Source organism: Myotis nattereri, assembly GCF_964212035.1.
Source record: "Myotis nattereri genome assembly, chromosome: 15".
Lineage (NCBI taxonomy): Eukaryota > Metazoa > Chordata > Mammalia > Chiroptera > Vespertilionidae > Myotis > Myotis nattereri.
Window position 1 is genome coordinate 54,836,437 of NC_138090.1, and position 17,298 is coordinate 54,853,734.

The 17,298-nt window shown below is 54.8% G+C and overlaps 1 protein-coding gene across 1 annotated transcript; it reads right to left on the reverse strand.

Moving 5' to 3' along the window:
- Positions 1-1,983: 1,983 nt before the first annotated feature.
- LOC308530711 (leukocyte immunoglobulin-like receptor subfamily A member 5) lies at positions 1,984-15,234 on the reverse strand (the record flags this gene model as incomplete). Its single annotated transcript, XM_081107399.1, has 9 exons — positions 1,984-2,042; positions 5,693-5,800; positions 6,996-7,068; positions 7,219-7,316; positions 8,891-8,960; positions 9,111-9,208; positions 11,716-11,762; positions 13,551-13,662; positions 14,883-15,234. The coding sequence occupies 9 exons, from the start codon at positions 15,232-15,234 to the stop codon at positions 1,984-1,986; spliced, it is 1,017 nt and encodes a 338-aa protein (XP_080963525.1).
- Between the last annotated feature and the right edge of the window lie 2,064 nt (positions 15,235-17,298).

Sequence of the window (17,298 nt, forward strand, 5' to 3'; positions counted from 1 at the left end):
ACCCCTGGGCACGTGCTCCCACCCATGGATGTCTGAGTCACTGCAGGATAAAGAGGAGAGAGAAGTCACTCAGATTTAAAGAAAGAATTTTCACTCCTTCCCTCTCCATGTCCTTGCTGGACCCTCAGTTCATCTCAGGGTCTGACCATACCTGGCCAGGGGCAGCCTCATCCAAAAATACCCCAAAGCACGGCCGAGCCCTGGTCAGGGACCCCATGGAGCATGGGACTTGCCCCTGGAGGGTGGAACCCAGGGGACACATTGCCTGGGCCCCACAGAGCCTGGCCAGGGGAAAGGGCAGGGCACCACCATCCTGAGGGGAAGGACTCAGGCCCCTTGAAGGGGTCTGTCCCCACCTGATGACAGCTCTGTGTCCCCTCTGATGCGGGGCTCATTTTTCAGGCGATCCTGGTGTCCAGATGGGACCAGACTCCAGGGCTCTGAGCCAGGGGTGAAGGCCGAGGGTCATGTGTGCAGAAGGGGGGGGAGCCCCAGGGCTGGGGGTGAGCAGGAGGGCAGGGAGCCCGGACAGAGACGCGGCTGGGACAGGGTGCAGGACCCTGGGACCAACCTGCGGGTGGAGTGGAGTCGTCCTCCTCTGTCACCTGCAGCTCCAGTATCTCACTGTGCCCAGACCAGATATCAAACACATGTTGGTAGAGGCAGCTATAACGCCCAGTAATATCTTCACTCACACAGGGGAAGTGGAATCTGGCCTCTGTCCCCTGCGAACCATCCTGAGACACACTCTTCTGATCAGGGCTTACAGTTGTTCCATCCTTCTCCAGGCGGAATGACTTAGCTCCCACTGGGCCCCGGCACAGGAAGGTCACAGGCCGTCCCCTGGGGATGACAGGACCTGGCTCGGCCCTGAGGAAGGGTTTGGGCAGGGCCCCTGGGAGAAAGCAGAGCAGGATCTCAGGTTCCATCATGAGGAAATCTACACACCTCATTCCTCCCGTATCTTAAGCGTGCAGCTCAATGGTTATTAGCAAACTTGCAGAGCTGTGCAACCCTCACCACAGCACAATTCTAATCACTTGCACCATCCCTTCCGCAAAACCCTGCCCCTTCCGCCTCCAGGAAACTGAATTCTCATCACTCCAATGACTTCTGCACGTGAAAAAAGTTCTGGTGACATCCTGGGCTTTTCTCAGGGGAACACGGGAGGTGTCAGAGCAGCCTGGGGCTCCAGGTATGTCTCCCTCCCTACGACCACTCTCCAGGGGGGCAGACAGGGCTGGGAGGGAGGCAGAGGGTGAGGATGAGTAGGGCACTCAGTGAACAGGGACGCTGGAGTGGGAGGTGGTGGCAATGACCTGGCCGGGTCTGCAGGCAGCTAGGGAAGAATGTGGGGACCAATGGGAGCTGCATGGCCCCATGGGAAGTCTAATGGGGGTGGAGCTCCAGCCCAGCCCTGACCTGCTCACAGGAACCCAATGGGTGAGGGACACCAGACTCCTGGGCACATCTTCTGAACAGCACTCACTCAGGTTCCTTCTTCATTTCCCGCCTTCCTCGAAGCCCATTCCCACTTCCTTGTGATTGATGCTCCTGAAACCCCAAGTGTCTAAACTGGACTGGGCAGGGGAAGAGCGGGTGTGCTGGGCTGCATATCTGGCGCTTCGGCCAGGTGGGGCACGCTGTCCTAAACACATACATAGGAAGGTACTGACATCAGGCCAGGACTTGAGATATGGTCTCATGGCCCCCTTCTCAGCACATAGGCCTTCTTTCTTAGAAGGCCCGAAAGTCTCATTCCAAATTTGGGAGACAAAGGACTGGAAAAAGTATAAATAAAGAGAGTTTCCTCCATATTGGGGGCCCAGAATTTGAAAGACACATTTTTCTCTGGGCCTCCACAGAATTTAATAATAAAATGTAACTCCTGTAGTCGGCACTGCAGTTCAGCCTCTGCTTCGGCAGGGTGCTGTAACTGTAGTCACTGGCCAGCTCAATAAGTCCTCGCTTGCTGTTTAAGACCTAGTTGGAGTCGGTGGTCTTATTCTCGCGAATGTTGGTCCACAACAAGGGCTCTAGCCCTGAAACAGGAAGAAGGCATCCAAGTTACTCAATCCCTGATAAAGGCAGAGCTGGCCGAGCCCCAGCACTCATTCCCTTGGTCGCTCATTCCCTCATTCCTTCAGCCACAGCTTAGCTCCTATGTCTCCCTTTGCTGACGCCTCCTTGTGCCACTGGCTCCACAAATAGGAGAAACACGGGAGGATCCCTGTCTTCTTAGGAGAAGGGTAGAGGGAGAACAGGGTTGAGGAGGGGAGTGTATAATCCCAGAGCCACATTCTGTGATACTGGCCCAGGGCTGAGTGTGGGAGGCTCAGGGCAAGGGGCCAGACCTGACCTCTCATCAGAGGCAGAGGGGGGAGGCCCTGAGCTGAGACCAGAGGGTCAGGTGGGAATGAGCCAAGCTGAGCTCAGGAGCCCTCAGCCTGGGAGGAGGCCATGGTACATTGGGAAAATAGTGTTTGTGAAAGTGAAAGACAGGATGGATTTCTGAAGGTAACTTAGCCAGAGGGCGTCAGAACAGACAGATACAGACAAAGAGAGAGGCTGGGGGCTCATTCCAGGTGAAGATACACCAGGAGTGGACTCTAAGGAAAATCAATATTTTGGCTGAACATGAAACTTGTGTGAAAAACTAAATTAAAAATGGCAAGCTCACCCTCCTGCATGTGGATCATCTGACTCAGGCAGAGCCCTGCAAGGGAAGCCCCAGTGAGACAAGCACTCCCTGCTTGCCAGGTGACTTTAAACGGGGCCAAGGACTGCATTTCCCACCACCTCCAACCCCTTTGGTCAGCATGGCTCCCATGGGGTAGCTCCCTCCCCTATAGCGGGTTCCAGACAGGTTCCCAGGAGGCCTCCCCACCAGAGTACCCCCCGCCCCCTGGCCGAGTTTGTGTCTGACCTGTCCCCCTTCCAGAGTCTAGAACAGCCTGGGACCCTCTCCTGGAGCTGGGGCCCAGGTGACACAAAGGAAGCAGGGCCTGCAGGTTGAGTGGGCTCCCAGGCACTGGGTGGAGGTGGGGCCTGGGTGCCCCCCACAGTCCCGCCCCTCTGCCCAGTGGCCCTCCCCACTGCATTCTGACTCAACCAGGCCCAGGAGGGTGGTGGGATGGGAGTACATGAGTGCCAGCCTCTCAACCGCTTCTTTGCCCTTGTGCCCGTAAGGCATGCCCGGGCCCGGTTTGTCAGGAAGTGTGCTGGGGCCAGGTCAGGGGCTCATTTCCGTGGTCTGTCAGGAAGGGAGTGTGGCAGCTCCCAGACCCACGTTTCCCCAATTTGAAGAACCTGAGAGGGCGTGGTTCCTGAGAAGCATTGCTAGTAAGATGTTTCCTAACCAGGCTGAGGCCATGTCCAGATGAAAGCCACACAGAAGAAATTCATCATTGACAGACACAGACGACAGAAGGATGGATGGATGACACATAGATACACAGACACATAGATATATAGCAGCACAGATACACAAAGGGATATTGACATACGTAGATCCATAGATGCATAGATGGATATCAAGATAGTCACATAGACACTTAGAGACATAGATACATACACAGATACTAACATACATAGATATATATAGACGCTTAGACACATAGAGTTGAATTGATGCTTAGTTACATAGGTAGGTGGATACATAGTTACAGAGATAGATAGATACATAGATAATTAGATTGATACGTAGTTACATACATAGTTAAATAGATACAATGATAGATACTGAGATACATAGAAAGGTAGACAGATTATACAGGCAGGGAAACTTAATGGCTTGTCATCTGGTCCTCACACGCAGACTGTCCCCAAACACACATGTCCTTATGCAAATGCTTCAGTTTCTCACCTGCAAACATGAAACCATAAAACTCTTCTCACACCTCCAGGTTAATCCTGGGCAAGCACAGAGCTGAGGGGGACACTGAAAGGACTCAGCCTGCCCCCTCATGCTCTGCAGGGCAGGGGCACCCAGCTCAGGCTTGATATCCATGTCTCTTGGCCCCTCTGGGCCCTCTTGTGCCTCATCAGCATGGCTAAGGGTGAACCTGAGGAGGGGCTGTGACAGATTGAAGAAAAGACAGAAAGAGAATACAGCTGGGGCTCGGTTGATCTCCCGTGCCTGGATGAGGATGCAAAAGACCCAGCATGCAAGCTGATACTTTATTTTATAGTCAGATTAAAACAACGGCATATTAACATGTATACAAATGTTCTTGTTTTTGGCAACACTTGATGCACCTCCCACAGCCCATTAGCTACTTAGGAGGAAGGAATTAAGGAGGGCTACAAGGTCAGGCTTAATTATGTTAAGAGAGCTCTGCCCTACAGGCTGGGACTTGTTTGTGGCCCTGCCACACGTCAGCCCAAAGCTTGACCTTAGAGCCGCTCCCTACATCTCCCCCTTTTTTGTTTTGAAACTACTACAACTAACGTAAACTTGAACATAACTCTGGCTATTAAAACAATAACAAAACAATGCCAATGCAACACAGCAATAAGAGCGAAATCAATCTACAGACATGTTAACATTTTCAGCTACAAAATGAAAGTTATCTACTCAGAATCCTCAGATTTGGCCATGCAAGAATTTACAGAAAACTGGCAGCTCACCAAAGCTAGTCATCACCTTGGTCCCTTGCGTAGCCTTCATTTTCTTCTCTCCCATTGCTATCATCGGGTCAACATCCAGTCTTTTGACCAAAGGGACAAGGAGCCTCTCTGGGTCTCCTGTTCCTCCTCCAGCTGCCAGTGCAGCTTCTCCATCTCCTTGATGAGGAGGCCCCACAGCTGATGAAGGTTGGCGAGCCTCTGGGGGATGGTCTCCCATTCAGGCTTCTGCTGTCAATGACGATTCTCTGGCTCCACTCAAAGATGTCGATTCCATCAATACGAAGCTGTTGTCAATGCGAGGCTGGTGCTTTCAGATTTCCTTCTGGAGGGTCTGATTTTTCTTCATACTCCTAAGATTTGGAAGGTCTTAACTTCCCGTGTTTTACACCAAGCTGCTACTAAAATTCGCTCCTTGCCTTAATTTTTGCTTTCTGCACGTGCTTCACTGGAGCATCCTTTCACCTTGCAATTGTAGTTCCCCCATATCAGGCCCCACGTTGGGCGATACATGTGCCGCGCTAGTACGGACAAGGGTGAGCATGAAGAGGGGTGGTGAGGGATTGAAGAAAAGGCAGACAAGAGAATACAGCTGGGGCTCTGTGGATCTCCCCTGCCTGGATGAGGACACAAAAGACCCAGCGTGCAAGCTGATGCTTTATTGTATAGTTTGATTAAAACATGAATAGATTAACATACATAGAAATGTTCTTGTTTTGGCAACACTTGCTGCACCTTCCACAGCCCATTAATTACTCAGGAAATAATTAAGGAGGGCTACAGGGTCAGGCTTAATTATGCTAGGAGAGCTCTCTTCTCCAGGCTGGGACTTGTTTGTGGCCCTGCCACGGGGCAGTTTGAGGCTTAAACATAGAGCTTCTCCCTACACCAACCATCATAAAAAAAAACATGGGTTCTCTTTTCCTTGAACAAGGGGCAGCTGTGAATCTTTGGGCTCCAGCATGAGCCTCTGGGCCCTCGGGGAGGACCTTGCTGTGGCCCTGCGGCCCCCTATCTTTGGGGGGGCTCCTTTGCCTTTATTCCTGTGGTCCCTGTGGGGACCTGCGCTGGCTGAGCCCAGCTTCCACCAGAATCACCACCAGGATCAGCAAGACCACACCCGTCAGGCCCAAGCGGATGCTGTTCTCCACCGTGTAATCCCGGGAGGCGGGGCCTGGAAGCAGAGGGCAGGAGTCACTGACAAGTGGATACTACCAGCCAGATCATGACCTATGAAGCAAGAGCCAACTAACCAGGTGAGCCCGAGGAGGGACGACCCATGCTGAGGTGTGGGGGACACCCGGATGAGGGTGCGGAGGTCTCCAGGGGCTCCTTCGATGGGGGTGGACGCAGCACTGAGTCCAAGTTCCACTCCTCTGCGCCACTCACCTGGCCTTTCACCGCCCACAGCGCCCACACCTGGCCTCTTTCTCTGCACCTCCCAGTGGAGAGGATGTCCCCCACATGCACCCAAATGGGCACAGGGAGATGAGGATACTGGGGTGGCACCCTCTCTGCTTCCACTTGTCTGAGGGGCTTGCCACCCATCAGAATGTCCCACCACCCTCCCTACATTAGCACAGAGCAGCTGGTCCTGGACTAGGACCCACAGGTTGGGTGACCCCTGACCTGGCCACAGGGTCACAGGGCCTGAACTCTGAGCTCACCTCACTCAGCCACTGTCCCACCTACTGTCCCCCAGGGCAGGGAGAGTCACAGGGTCAGGATCCACTGGGTGGACACCCCCAGGTCTGGTGGGTGGGGGCCACCCTGGACATGTGCTCTCAGCCATGGGATATCTGAGTCACAGCAGGATGAAGAGAGGAGAGAGAAGACACTGATTTAAAGGAAGAATTTTCCCTCCTTTCCTTCCTCTCCATGTCCTTGCTGGACCCTCATTTCACCTCAGGGTCTGACCACACCTGGCCAGGGGCAGCCTCATCCAAAAATGCCAAAGCACATCTCAGCCCTGGTCAGAGACCACATGCACCACGGAAATTCCCCAAGGAGGGTGGAACCCAGGGGACACATTACCTGGGCCCCAAGAGCCTCGCCCGTGGAAAGGGCAGGGCACCAACATCATGAGGGGAAGGACGCTGGGCCCCTTGAAGAGGTCTGTTACCACCTGGTGGCTGGAAGCCCAGGCCCCAACCAGCCCAGCAGGGACAGCTCTGTGTCCCCTCTGATGTGGGGCTCAGGATCCAGGCCACCTTGGTGTACAGACCAGACCTCAGGGCCCATGCCAGTGTTGACAGCTGAGGGTCATGTGTATAGAGGGAGGGGAGCTACATGGCTGGGGTTGAGCAGGAGAGCAGGGTGCCCAAGGACAGAGACAGGGCTGGGACAGGGTACAGGGCCCTGGGACAAACCTGAGGGCGGAGTGAAGTCATCCTCTTCTGTCACCTGCAGCTGCAGGGGCTCACTGAGCTCAGATGAGCTGAACTGGGTAAGACAGAAGCAGCGATAATGCCCAGCAGTGTCTTCACTCACCACGGGGACGAGGAATCTGGCCTCTGTCCCCTGAGAGCCACCTTGAGGCACACTGTCCTCATAATGGTGTATACGTCTTCCATCCTTCACCAGGTGGCATACCTTAGCCTCAGCTGGGACCTGGCACACAAAGGTCACAGGCCGTCCCCGGGAGATCACAGGGCCTGGCTCGGCCCTGAAGGAGGGTTTGGGCAGGGGCCCTGGGAGGAAGCAGAGCAGGATCTCAGGCTCCATCATGAGGAAATTGCCACACCTCACACCTCACAACTCCCGGGTTTTAAGTGTGTATGTCAATGATTCTTAACGAACTTGCAGAGCTGTGCTACCACAACCTCAGCTCAAATCTAGACCATTTGCACCATCCCTTCCTCAAGTGACCACCCCTCTGCCCACTCGAGGGGATTGAGTACTCATCCCTCCAGTGACTTCCAGATGTGACACAAGTTCTGGTGACATCATGGACTTTTTCAGGGGGACATGGGAGGAGTCAGAGCAGCCTGGGGCCCTGGGCAGGTCCCCCTCCTCATGGCACTCCCTAAGGGCACAGACCGGGTTGGGAGGGAGGCAGAAGGTGAGGATGAGGAGGTGATTCATGGGGACAGGGACGCTAGAGTGGGAGATGGTGGGTATGACCTGGCTGGGTCAAAGGCAGCAGAAGGAAATTGTGGGGACCAATGGGGGCTGCAGGGCTCCATGGGAAGTCTAATGGGTTTGGGGGTACAGTTCCAGCCCAGACTTGTGCACAGAACCTGAGTGGCTGAGAACCCCTAACTCGGGGCACGTCCTCTGAGCAGCACTCACTCAGGTTCCCTCTGCATTTCCCACCTTCCTCTCAACCCATTTCCTCTTCCTTGTGATTGAGGCTCCTGAAACCCCAAGTGTCTAAAGTGGGCTGGGGAGGGGAGGAGAGAGAGGGCTCTAGCCCTGAAGCAGGAAGAAGGCATCCAAGTTATCAAATTCCCACAGAGGCAGGAGCTTGCTGAGCCCCAGCACACATTCCCTCATTCCTTCAGCCACAGCTTAGCTTCCATCGCTTCCTTTACAGACGCCTGCTTGTGCCACTGGTTCCACAGTCTCCTAAGACAGTGAGGATTACAGGATCAGGGTCAACTGGTGGACACCCCCAGGCCTCAATATTGGGGGCCAACTCGGGGCTTGTGCTCCTACTCAGGGCTTATACTCCACTACTGAGATGGCTTAATAATAGAAAGATAAAGAGGAGAGAGGAGACAGTCAGTGTAAAAGGAAGAATTTTCCGTCTGTCCCTCCCTCCCACTCGATGTCCTTGTTGGACCCTCAATTCATCTCAGTGTCTGACCACACCTCGCCAGGGGCAGCCTCATTCAAAAATGCCCGAAAGAACAACCCAGCCCTGGTCAAGGACCCATGGAGCATGGGACTTGCCCATGGAGGGTGAACCCCAGGGGAAATATTGCCTGGGCCACACAGGGACTGGCCAGGGGAAAGGGCAGGGCACCACCATCCTGAGGGGGAAGAACTCAGGCCCCTTGAAGGGGTCTGTCCACACCTGGTGGCTGGAAGCTCAGGCCCCACCCAGCCCAGCAAATAGCTCTGTGTCCCCCCTGATCCTGGGATCAGGATCCAGGAGACCTTGGTGTCCAGATGGGACCAAACTCCAGGGCCCTGAGCCAGAGGTGAAGACCAAGGGTCATGTATGCAGAGGGAGGGGAGCCAGGGATGGGGGTGAGCAGGAGGGCAGGGAGCACGAGGACAGAGAAGCAACTGGGACAGGGTGCAGGGCCCTGGGACCCACCTGAGGACAGAGTGGAGTCCTCCTCTGTCACCTGCAGCTGCAGGGGCTCACTGCGCTCAGACAAGCCGAACTGGGTCAGACAGAGGCAGCGGTAACTCCCAGCAGTGTCTTCACTCGCCACAGGGAAGAAGAACCTGGCCTCTGTCCCCTGTGAGCCATTTAGTGGCACACTGTCCTGAAAAGTGTGTATACGTCTTCCATCCTTCTCCAGTAGACATACCTTAGACTCAGCTGGGCCCTGGCACACGAAAGTCACAGGCCGTTTCCAGGGGACCACAGGGCCTGGCTCGGCCCTGAGGGAGGGTTTGGGCTGGGCCCCTGGGAGGAAGCAGAGCAGGATCTCAGGCTCCGTCATGAGGAAATCTCCACACCTCACACCTCCCGTGTCTTGTGCGTGCAGCTCAATGGTTCTTAGCAAATTTGCAGATCTGTGCAACCCTCACCACAGCCCAATTCTAGACCATTTGCACCACCCCTCCTCCAACAGACCACCCCTTCCCCCTCCAGGTAACTGAATTCTCATCACTCCAATGACTTCTTCATGTGACACAAGTTCTGGTGACATCGTGCGCTTTTCTCAGGGGGACACAGGAGGTGTCAGAGCAGCCTGGGGCCTTGGCATGTCTCCCTCCCCACAGCCACTCTCTAGGGAGACAGGCAATACTGGGTGTGAGGCAGAGGGTGAGGATGAGCAGGTCACTCGGGGGACCGGGACGCTGGTGTGGAGAGGGTGGAAATGACCTGGCCGGGTCTGAAAGCAGCTGGGGAAGGTTGTGGGGACCAATGGGTGCTTCAGGGCCCCATGGGAAGGCTAATTTTTTGGGGGTGGAGCACCAGCCCAGACCTGCTCCCAGGACCCCAGTGGGTGAGGACCCCAGACTCCTGGGCACGTCCTTGAGCAGCATTCACTCAGCTTCCCTCTGCATTTCCCACCTCCCTCTCAGCCCATTTCTACTTCCCTGTGACTGAGGCTCCTGAAACCCCAACTGTCTAAACTGGGTTGTTCAGGGGAAGAGAGGGCTCTAGCCCTGAAACAGGAAGAAGGCATGCCAGTTACTCAATCCCTGATGGAGACAGAGCTGGCCGAGCCCCAGCACTCATTCTCTGAATCCTTCAGCCACAGCTTAGCTCCCATCTCTCACTTTACTGACACCTCCTTGTGCCACTGGCTCCACAAATAGGAGAAACACAGGAGGGTCCCTGACTTCTTGGGGGAAGGGTAGAGGGAGCACAGGGCTGAGGAGGGAGTGTGCAAACCACATACACACGCTCTGATACTCGCCCAGTGTTTACTGTGGGAGGCTCAGGGTGAGTGTGGGAGGCTCAGGGTGAGTGAGGGAGGCTCAGGGCGAGGGGGCAGACATGACCTCTCATCAGAGGCAGAGGGGGGAGGCCCTGAGCTGAGACCAGAGGGTCAGGTGGGAATGAGCCAAGCCAAGCACAGGAGCCTCAGCCTGGGAGGAGGCCGTGGTATATCAGAAAAATAGTGTTTGTGAAAGTGAAAGACAGGATGGATTTCTGAAGGGAACTTAGCCAGAGGGCGTGAAAGCTGACAGATGCAGAAAAAGAGAGGCTCAGGGCTCATCCCAGGTGAAGATACACCGGGAGCGGGCTCTAAGGAAAAAGCAATATTTTGCCTGAACACGAAACTTGAGTGAAAAACTAAATTAAAAAAGGCAAACTCACCCTCCTGCATGTGGATCACCTGGCCCAGACAGAGCCCTGCAAGGGAAGCCCCAGTGAGACAAGTGCCCTCCTGCTCTCGCGGTGACCTTAAATGGGGTCAAGGCCTGCATTTCCCACCACCTCCAACCCCCTGGTCAGCATGGCTCCCATGGGGTAGCTCCCTCCCCTATAGAGGGTTCCAGACAGGTTCCCAGGAGGCCTCCCCACCAGAGTACCCCCCCCCCGGCCATGTTTGTGTCTGACCTGTCCCCCTCCCAGTGTCTAGAATAGCCTGGGACCCTCCCCTGGAGCTGGGGCCCAGGTGACACAAAGGAAGCAGGGCCTGCAGGCTGAGTGGGCTCCAGGCACTGGGTGGAGGTGGGGCCTGGGCGCCCCCCACAGTCCCGCCCCTCTGCCCAGTGGCCCTCCCTACTGCATTCTGACTCACCAAGGCCCAGGAGGGTGGTGAGATGGGGGTACATGAGCGCCAGCCTCTCAACCGCTTCTCTGCCCTTGTGCCCGGTGAGGCAGGCAGGGCTCGGCCAGTCAGGAAGTGTGCTGGGGCCAGGTCAGGGGCTCATTTCCGTGGTCTCTCAGGAAGGGAGTGTGGTGGCTCCCAGATCCACATTCTCCTATTTGGAGAACCTGAGAGGCCGTGGTTTCCGGGAGGCATTGCTAGTGAGATGTTTCCTCACCAGGCTGAGGCCGTGTCCAGATGAAAGCCACACAGAAATAATTCATCAAAGACAGACACAGATGACAGAAGGATGGATGGATGACACGTAGATACTCAGACACATAGGTAAATAGCAACACAGTAGATATGTAGATGAATAGATGGATATGGAGATAGTCACATAGACACTTAGAGACATAGATACATAGACAGATACTAACATACATAGATATATAGACACTTAGACACATAGAGTTGAATTGATACTTAGTTACATAGATAGATGGATACATAGATATACAGATAGATAGATAAATAGATAATTAGATAGGTACATAGTTATATAGATAGCTATATAGATACAATGATATAGATAGTGAGATGCATAGAAACGTGGATAGACAATACAGGCTTGTCAACTGGTCATCAGAGGCTGATTGTCCCCAAACACACATTTTTTTATGCAAATGCTTCAGTTTCTCACCTGCAAACACGAAACTATAAAACTCTTCTGACACCTCCATGTTATTACTGGGAGAACAAAGAGCTGAGGGGGACACTAAAGGACTAAGCCTGCCCCTTCATGCTCTCCAGGGTAGGTGGCACCCAGATCAGGCTCAAACCCATGTCTCTGGGCCCCTCTGTGCCCTGTTGTGCCATGCAAGCATGGCCAAGGGTGAACCTGAGCAAGGGTGGTGAAGTATTGAAGAAAAGACAGAGAAGAGCATACATTAGTTGATCTCTTATTCCTGGATGAGGACACAAAAGACCCAGCCTGCAAGCTGATGCTTTATTTTATAGTCTGATAAAAACAAGGGTAGATTAACATATATACAAATGTTCTTGTTTTGGCAATACTTGCTGCACCTCCCACAGACCATTAGCTACTTAGGAAGGAATTAGAGAGGCTACAAGGTCAGGCTTAATTATGCTAGGAGAGCTCTTCCCTCCAGGCTGGGACTTGTTTGTAACCCTGCCACAGGTCAGCCCAAGGCTTGACCCTAGAGCCGCTCCCTACATCTCACCCTTTTTTGTTTTTAAGCTACTACAATAAAAGTGAACTTGAACATAACTCTGGCTGTTAAAACAATAACAAAACAATGCCAACGCAACATAGCAATACGAGAAAAACCAAACTACAGACATGTTAACATTTTAAGCTACAAAATAAAAATTTCAGCTGCAAAATGAAGGTTATCTACTCAGAATCCTCAGATTTGGCCACGCAAGACTCTACAGAAAACTGGCAGCTCACCAAAGCTAGTCAGCACCTTGGTCCCTTGCGTAGCCTTCATTCATTTTCTTCTCCCCTATTGCTATCATCGAGTCAATGCTCAGACTTTTGACCAAAGGGACAAGGAGCTCCTCTGGGTCCCCTGTACCTCTTCCAGCTGCTGGTGCAGCTTCTCCATCTCCTTGATGAGAAGGCCCCACAGCGAATGCAGGTTGGCGAGCCTCTGGGGGATGGTCTCCCATTCAGGCTTTTGCTGACAGTGATGATACTCTGGCTCCTCTCAAAGATGCCAATGCCCTTGATGCGAAGATGTTGTCAATGTGAGGCGGGTTCTGTTGGATTTCCATCTGGAGGGTCTGATTTTTCTTTATACTCCTAAGATTTGGAAGGTCTTAACATCCCATGTTTTACACCAAGCTGCTACCTAAATTCACTCCTTCCCTTAATTTTTGCTTTCTGCACGTGCTTCACTGGAGCATCCTTTCACCTTGCAATTGTAGTACCCCCATATCAGGCCCCACGTTGGGCGCCACGTGTGCTGCACCAGTATGGACAAGGGTGAACCTGAGGAGGGCCGGTGAAGGATTGAAGAAAAGACAAACAAGAGAATACAGCTGGGGCTCTGTGAATCTCCCCTGCCTGGATGAGGATACAAAAGACCCAGCGTGCAAGCTGATGCTTTATTTTATAATCTGCTTAAAACAAGCGTAGATTAACATGTATACAAATGATCTTGTTTTGGCAACACTAGCTGCACTTTCCACATCCCATTAATTACTCAGGAAAGAATTAAGGAGGGCTACAAGGTCAGACTTAATTATGCTAGGAGAGCTCTTACCTCCAGGCTGGGACTTGTCTGTGGCCCTGCCACTGGGAAGTCCGAGGCTTAACCATAAAGCCGCTCCCTACACCAAGCATCATAACCCACGTGGATTCTCTTGTCCTTGAACAACAGCAGGAGTGGCTGTGAATCTCGTGGGCTCCAGCATGAGCCTCTGGCTCCTCGGGGAGGTCCCTGCTGTGGCCCTCGGGCCCCCTATCTCTGGTGGCTCCATTGTCTTTATTCCTGTGGTCCCTGTGGGGACCTGCGCTGGCTGAGCCCAGCTTCCACCAGAATCGCCACTAGGATCAGCAAGACCACACCGGCCAGGCCCAAGCGGATACTGTTCTCCACAGTGTAATCCCGGGAGGCAGGGCCTGGAAGCAGAGGGCAGAAGTCACTGATAGGTGGATATGACCCCGCCAGATCATGACCTATGATAGGTAGGAGCCACTGCCCATGTGAGCCTGAGAAGGGGACATCCCAAGCTGAGGCATGGGAGACACCCTGGTGGGGGAGCAGAGGTCTCCAGGGGCTCTTTTGCAGGGGGTGAGAGCAGCAATGAGCCCAAGTTCCACTCCTCTGTGCCACTCACCTGGCCCTTCACTGCACACAGCGCCCACACCTGGCCTCTTTCTGTGCACCTCCCAGCATAAAGGACATCCCCCACATGACCCAGAATGGGCTCAAGGAGATGAGGATACTGGGGTGGCATCCTCTCTGCTTCCACTTCTCTGAGGGGCTGGCCACCCCTCTGAATGTCCCACCACCCTCCATACATTAGCACAGAGCAGCTGGTCCTGGTCCATGGACCAATAGGGTGGGAGCCCCCTGACCTGGTCACAGGGTCACAGGGCCTGGACTCAGCTCACCTCACCTGGCCACTTTGTCACCCACAGTCCCTCGGGACAGGGAGAGTCACAGGGTCAGGATCCACTGGGTGGACACCCCCAGTCCTGGTGGATGGGGGCCACCACAGGGCATGTGCTCCCACCCATGGATGCCTGAGTCACAGCAGGATGAAGAGAGAGGAGAGAGAAGACACTTGGATTTAAAGGAAGAATTTTCCCTCCTTTTCTCCTTCCCATCTTCTCCATGTCCTTGCTGGACCCTCACTCCACTTCATCTCAGGGTCTGACCACAATAGGCCAGGGACAGCCTCATCCTAAAATGCCCCAAAGCACTGTCCAGCCCTGGTCCGGTACCCTAGGGACCACAGCACTTGCCCATGGAGGGTGCTCCCCAGGGGACGTATTGCCTGGGCCCCACTGAGCCTGGCCAGGGGAAAGGGCAGAGCACCGACATCCTGAGGGGCATGAGTCGGAGCTCCTCAAAGGGGTCTGTCCCCACCTGATGGCTGGGAGCTCAGGACCCACCCCGCCCAGCAGGACAGCCCTGTGTCCCCTCTGATGTGGGGCTCAGGTTCCAGACCATCTTGGTGTCCAGATGGACTAGACTCCAGGGCCCTGAGCCAGGGTGAAGGCCGAGGGTGACGTGTTCAGAGGGAGGGGAGCCCCAGGGCTGGGGGTGACCAGGAGCGCATGGAGCCTGAGGACAGAGACGGGGCTGGGACAGGGTGCAGGACACTGGGACCCACCTGAGGGTGGTGTGGAGAACTCCTCTGTCACCTGCAGCTCCAGGGGCTCACTGCGCTCAGACCAGCCATACACATGTTGATAGACGCAGGTATAATTCCCAGCAGTGTCTTCACTCACCGCAGGGATGTTGAATGTGGCCTGCGTCCTCTGGGAACCATCTTGAGCCCCACTTATCTGATCAGGGTGTACAGGTCTTCCATCCTTCTCCAGGAGGAACGACTGAGCCCAAACTAGGGAACTGCACACGAAGGTCACAGGCCATCCCCGGGGGAGCAGAGGGCCAGGTTCGGCCCTGAGGGAGGGTTTGGGCAGGGCCCCTGGGAGGAAGCAGAGCAGGATCTCAGGCTCCATCATGAGGAAATTGCCACGCCTCACACCTCACACCTCCCGTGTTTCAAGTGTGTATGTCAATGATTCTTCAGAAACTTGCAGCGTTGTGCTACCACCACCACAGGCAAATCTAGACCATTTGCACCATCCCTTCCTCAAGAGACCACCCCTTTGCTCCCTCCAGGGGACTGAGTACTCATCCCTCCAGGGTCTTCCCCAGGTGACACAAGTCCTGATGACAACATGGCTCTTCTCAGGGGGACATGGGAGGATTCACAGCAGCCTGGGGCCCTGGGCAGGTCCCCCTCCCCATGGCCACTCTCTAGGGGGACAGACAGGGCTGGGAGGGAGGCAGAAGGTGAGGATGAGGAGGTGATTCATGGGGACAGGGACGCTAGAGTGGGAGATGGTGGGTATGACCTGGCTGGGTCTGAAGGCACCAGAGGGAGATTGTGGGGACCAATGGGGGCTGCAGGGCTCCATGGGAAGTCTAATGGGTTTGGGGATGCAGTACCAGCCCAGACCTGTTCAAAGACCCAGAGTGGGCGAGAACCCCTAACTCCTGGGCACGGCCCCTGAGCAGCACTCACTCAGGTTCCGTCTGCATTTCTGACCTTCCTCTCAGAACATTTCCTCGTCCTTGTGATTGAGGCTCCTGAAACCCCAAGTGTCTAAACTGGGCTGGGCAAGGGGGGAGAGGGTTCTGTTCTTGAAACAGGAAGAAGGCATCCAAGTTACCCAAACCCCATAGAGGCAGAGCTGGCCGAGCCCCACCCCTCATTCCCTCATTCCTTCAGCCACAGCTTAGCTCCTATCTCTTCCTTTACAGACGCCTCCTTGTGCCACTGGCTCCACAGCCTCCTAAGACAGTGAGGGTCACAGGGTCAGGATCAACTGGTGGACACCCCCAGGCCTCAATGTTGGGGGCCACCTCAGGGTTTGTGCTCACACCCATGGGATGTCTGAGTCACCCCAGGATAAAGAGAGAGGAGAGATGAATTTTTCCTCCCTCCCTCCCTCCCTCCCTCCCACCCTCTCTCTCCATGTCCTTGCTAGACCTGACTCCAGTTCATCTCAGAGTCTGACCACATCAGGCCAGGGGCAGCCTCATCCAGAAATGACCCAAAGCACCGTCCCACCCTCTTCAGGGACCCCATGGACCACAGCACTTGCCCATGGAGGGTGGATTCTAGGGGACACATTGCCTGGGCCCCACAGAGCCTGGCCAAGAGAAAGGGCAGCTCAAAGCCTGGCAAATACACCTGCAGCCCCTTTCCTATGTCTGCCTTTGTCGTCCAGGCTGCAGGCACATGCAATGGCCGGAGGCCTGGCAGCCATCTGGCTTCAGGAGGTCCCGTTAGAGCTGGTGGCCCAGCACTCCAGCTGTGGAGCAGAATGAGGGAGCTGCCTCCCTGAGGTCCCTCTGGGCGAGGGTGGGGGCCATGCTGTGTCTGGCAAAACCCCACAGAGCTGGCCTCTCTGTGAGTGAGACTGAATAGCGGCTGAGATGTTGTCTGTCCTGTGCAGCGATGTTGGGGGGGTTACGTGGGGGGGGGGAGAGAAAGAACTAGACCCCAGGCAGACCTGTGATGCATGCCCACAGGTGTGAGGAGAGTGCAGGCTGAGGAGATCCTGGCCCCTCTGAGCTGAGATGTGAGGGACACCCAGGAAGCAGGTCAGCTGAGCGGTCAGGGGAGGCCGGGGCGTGGGTGGGGGAGACGGACCTGAGTGTGGGTTGAGCTCAGCGTGTGTGTGAAAGGGAAAGAAAACCAATGCTTCTGGAGATGAGGGAGGCAGACAGAACAGGCAGGACGTGGCTGAGGGAGACGCGATGATAAGGGATCTGATGCGACCTCAATTCAGCCAGTGAAGGGTTTTGGGTGAGAAGTCCAGTCATCAGGTTGGATTTTTCTAAATTCACCCTCAGGAGAGGATGGGCGGAGCAGGGTGGGGGAGGCCCCTGGAGCTGCCATGGAAGTGAGAGCCCAGCTGGGACATGGGCTCACATGAGGACATGGGAGGACATGGGTGACACCACAGGGTGTGGGATGGAGTAACACGGGGAAGGGGGAGGGGAGGGCGTCA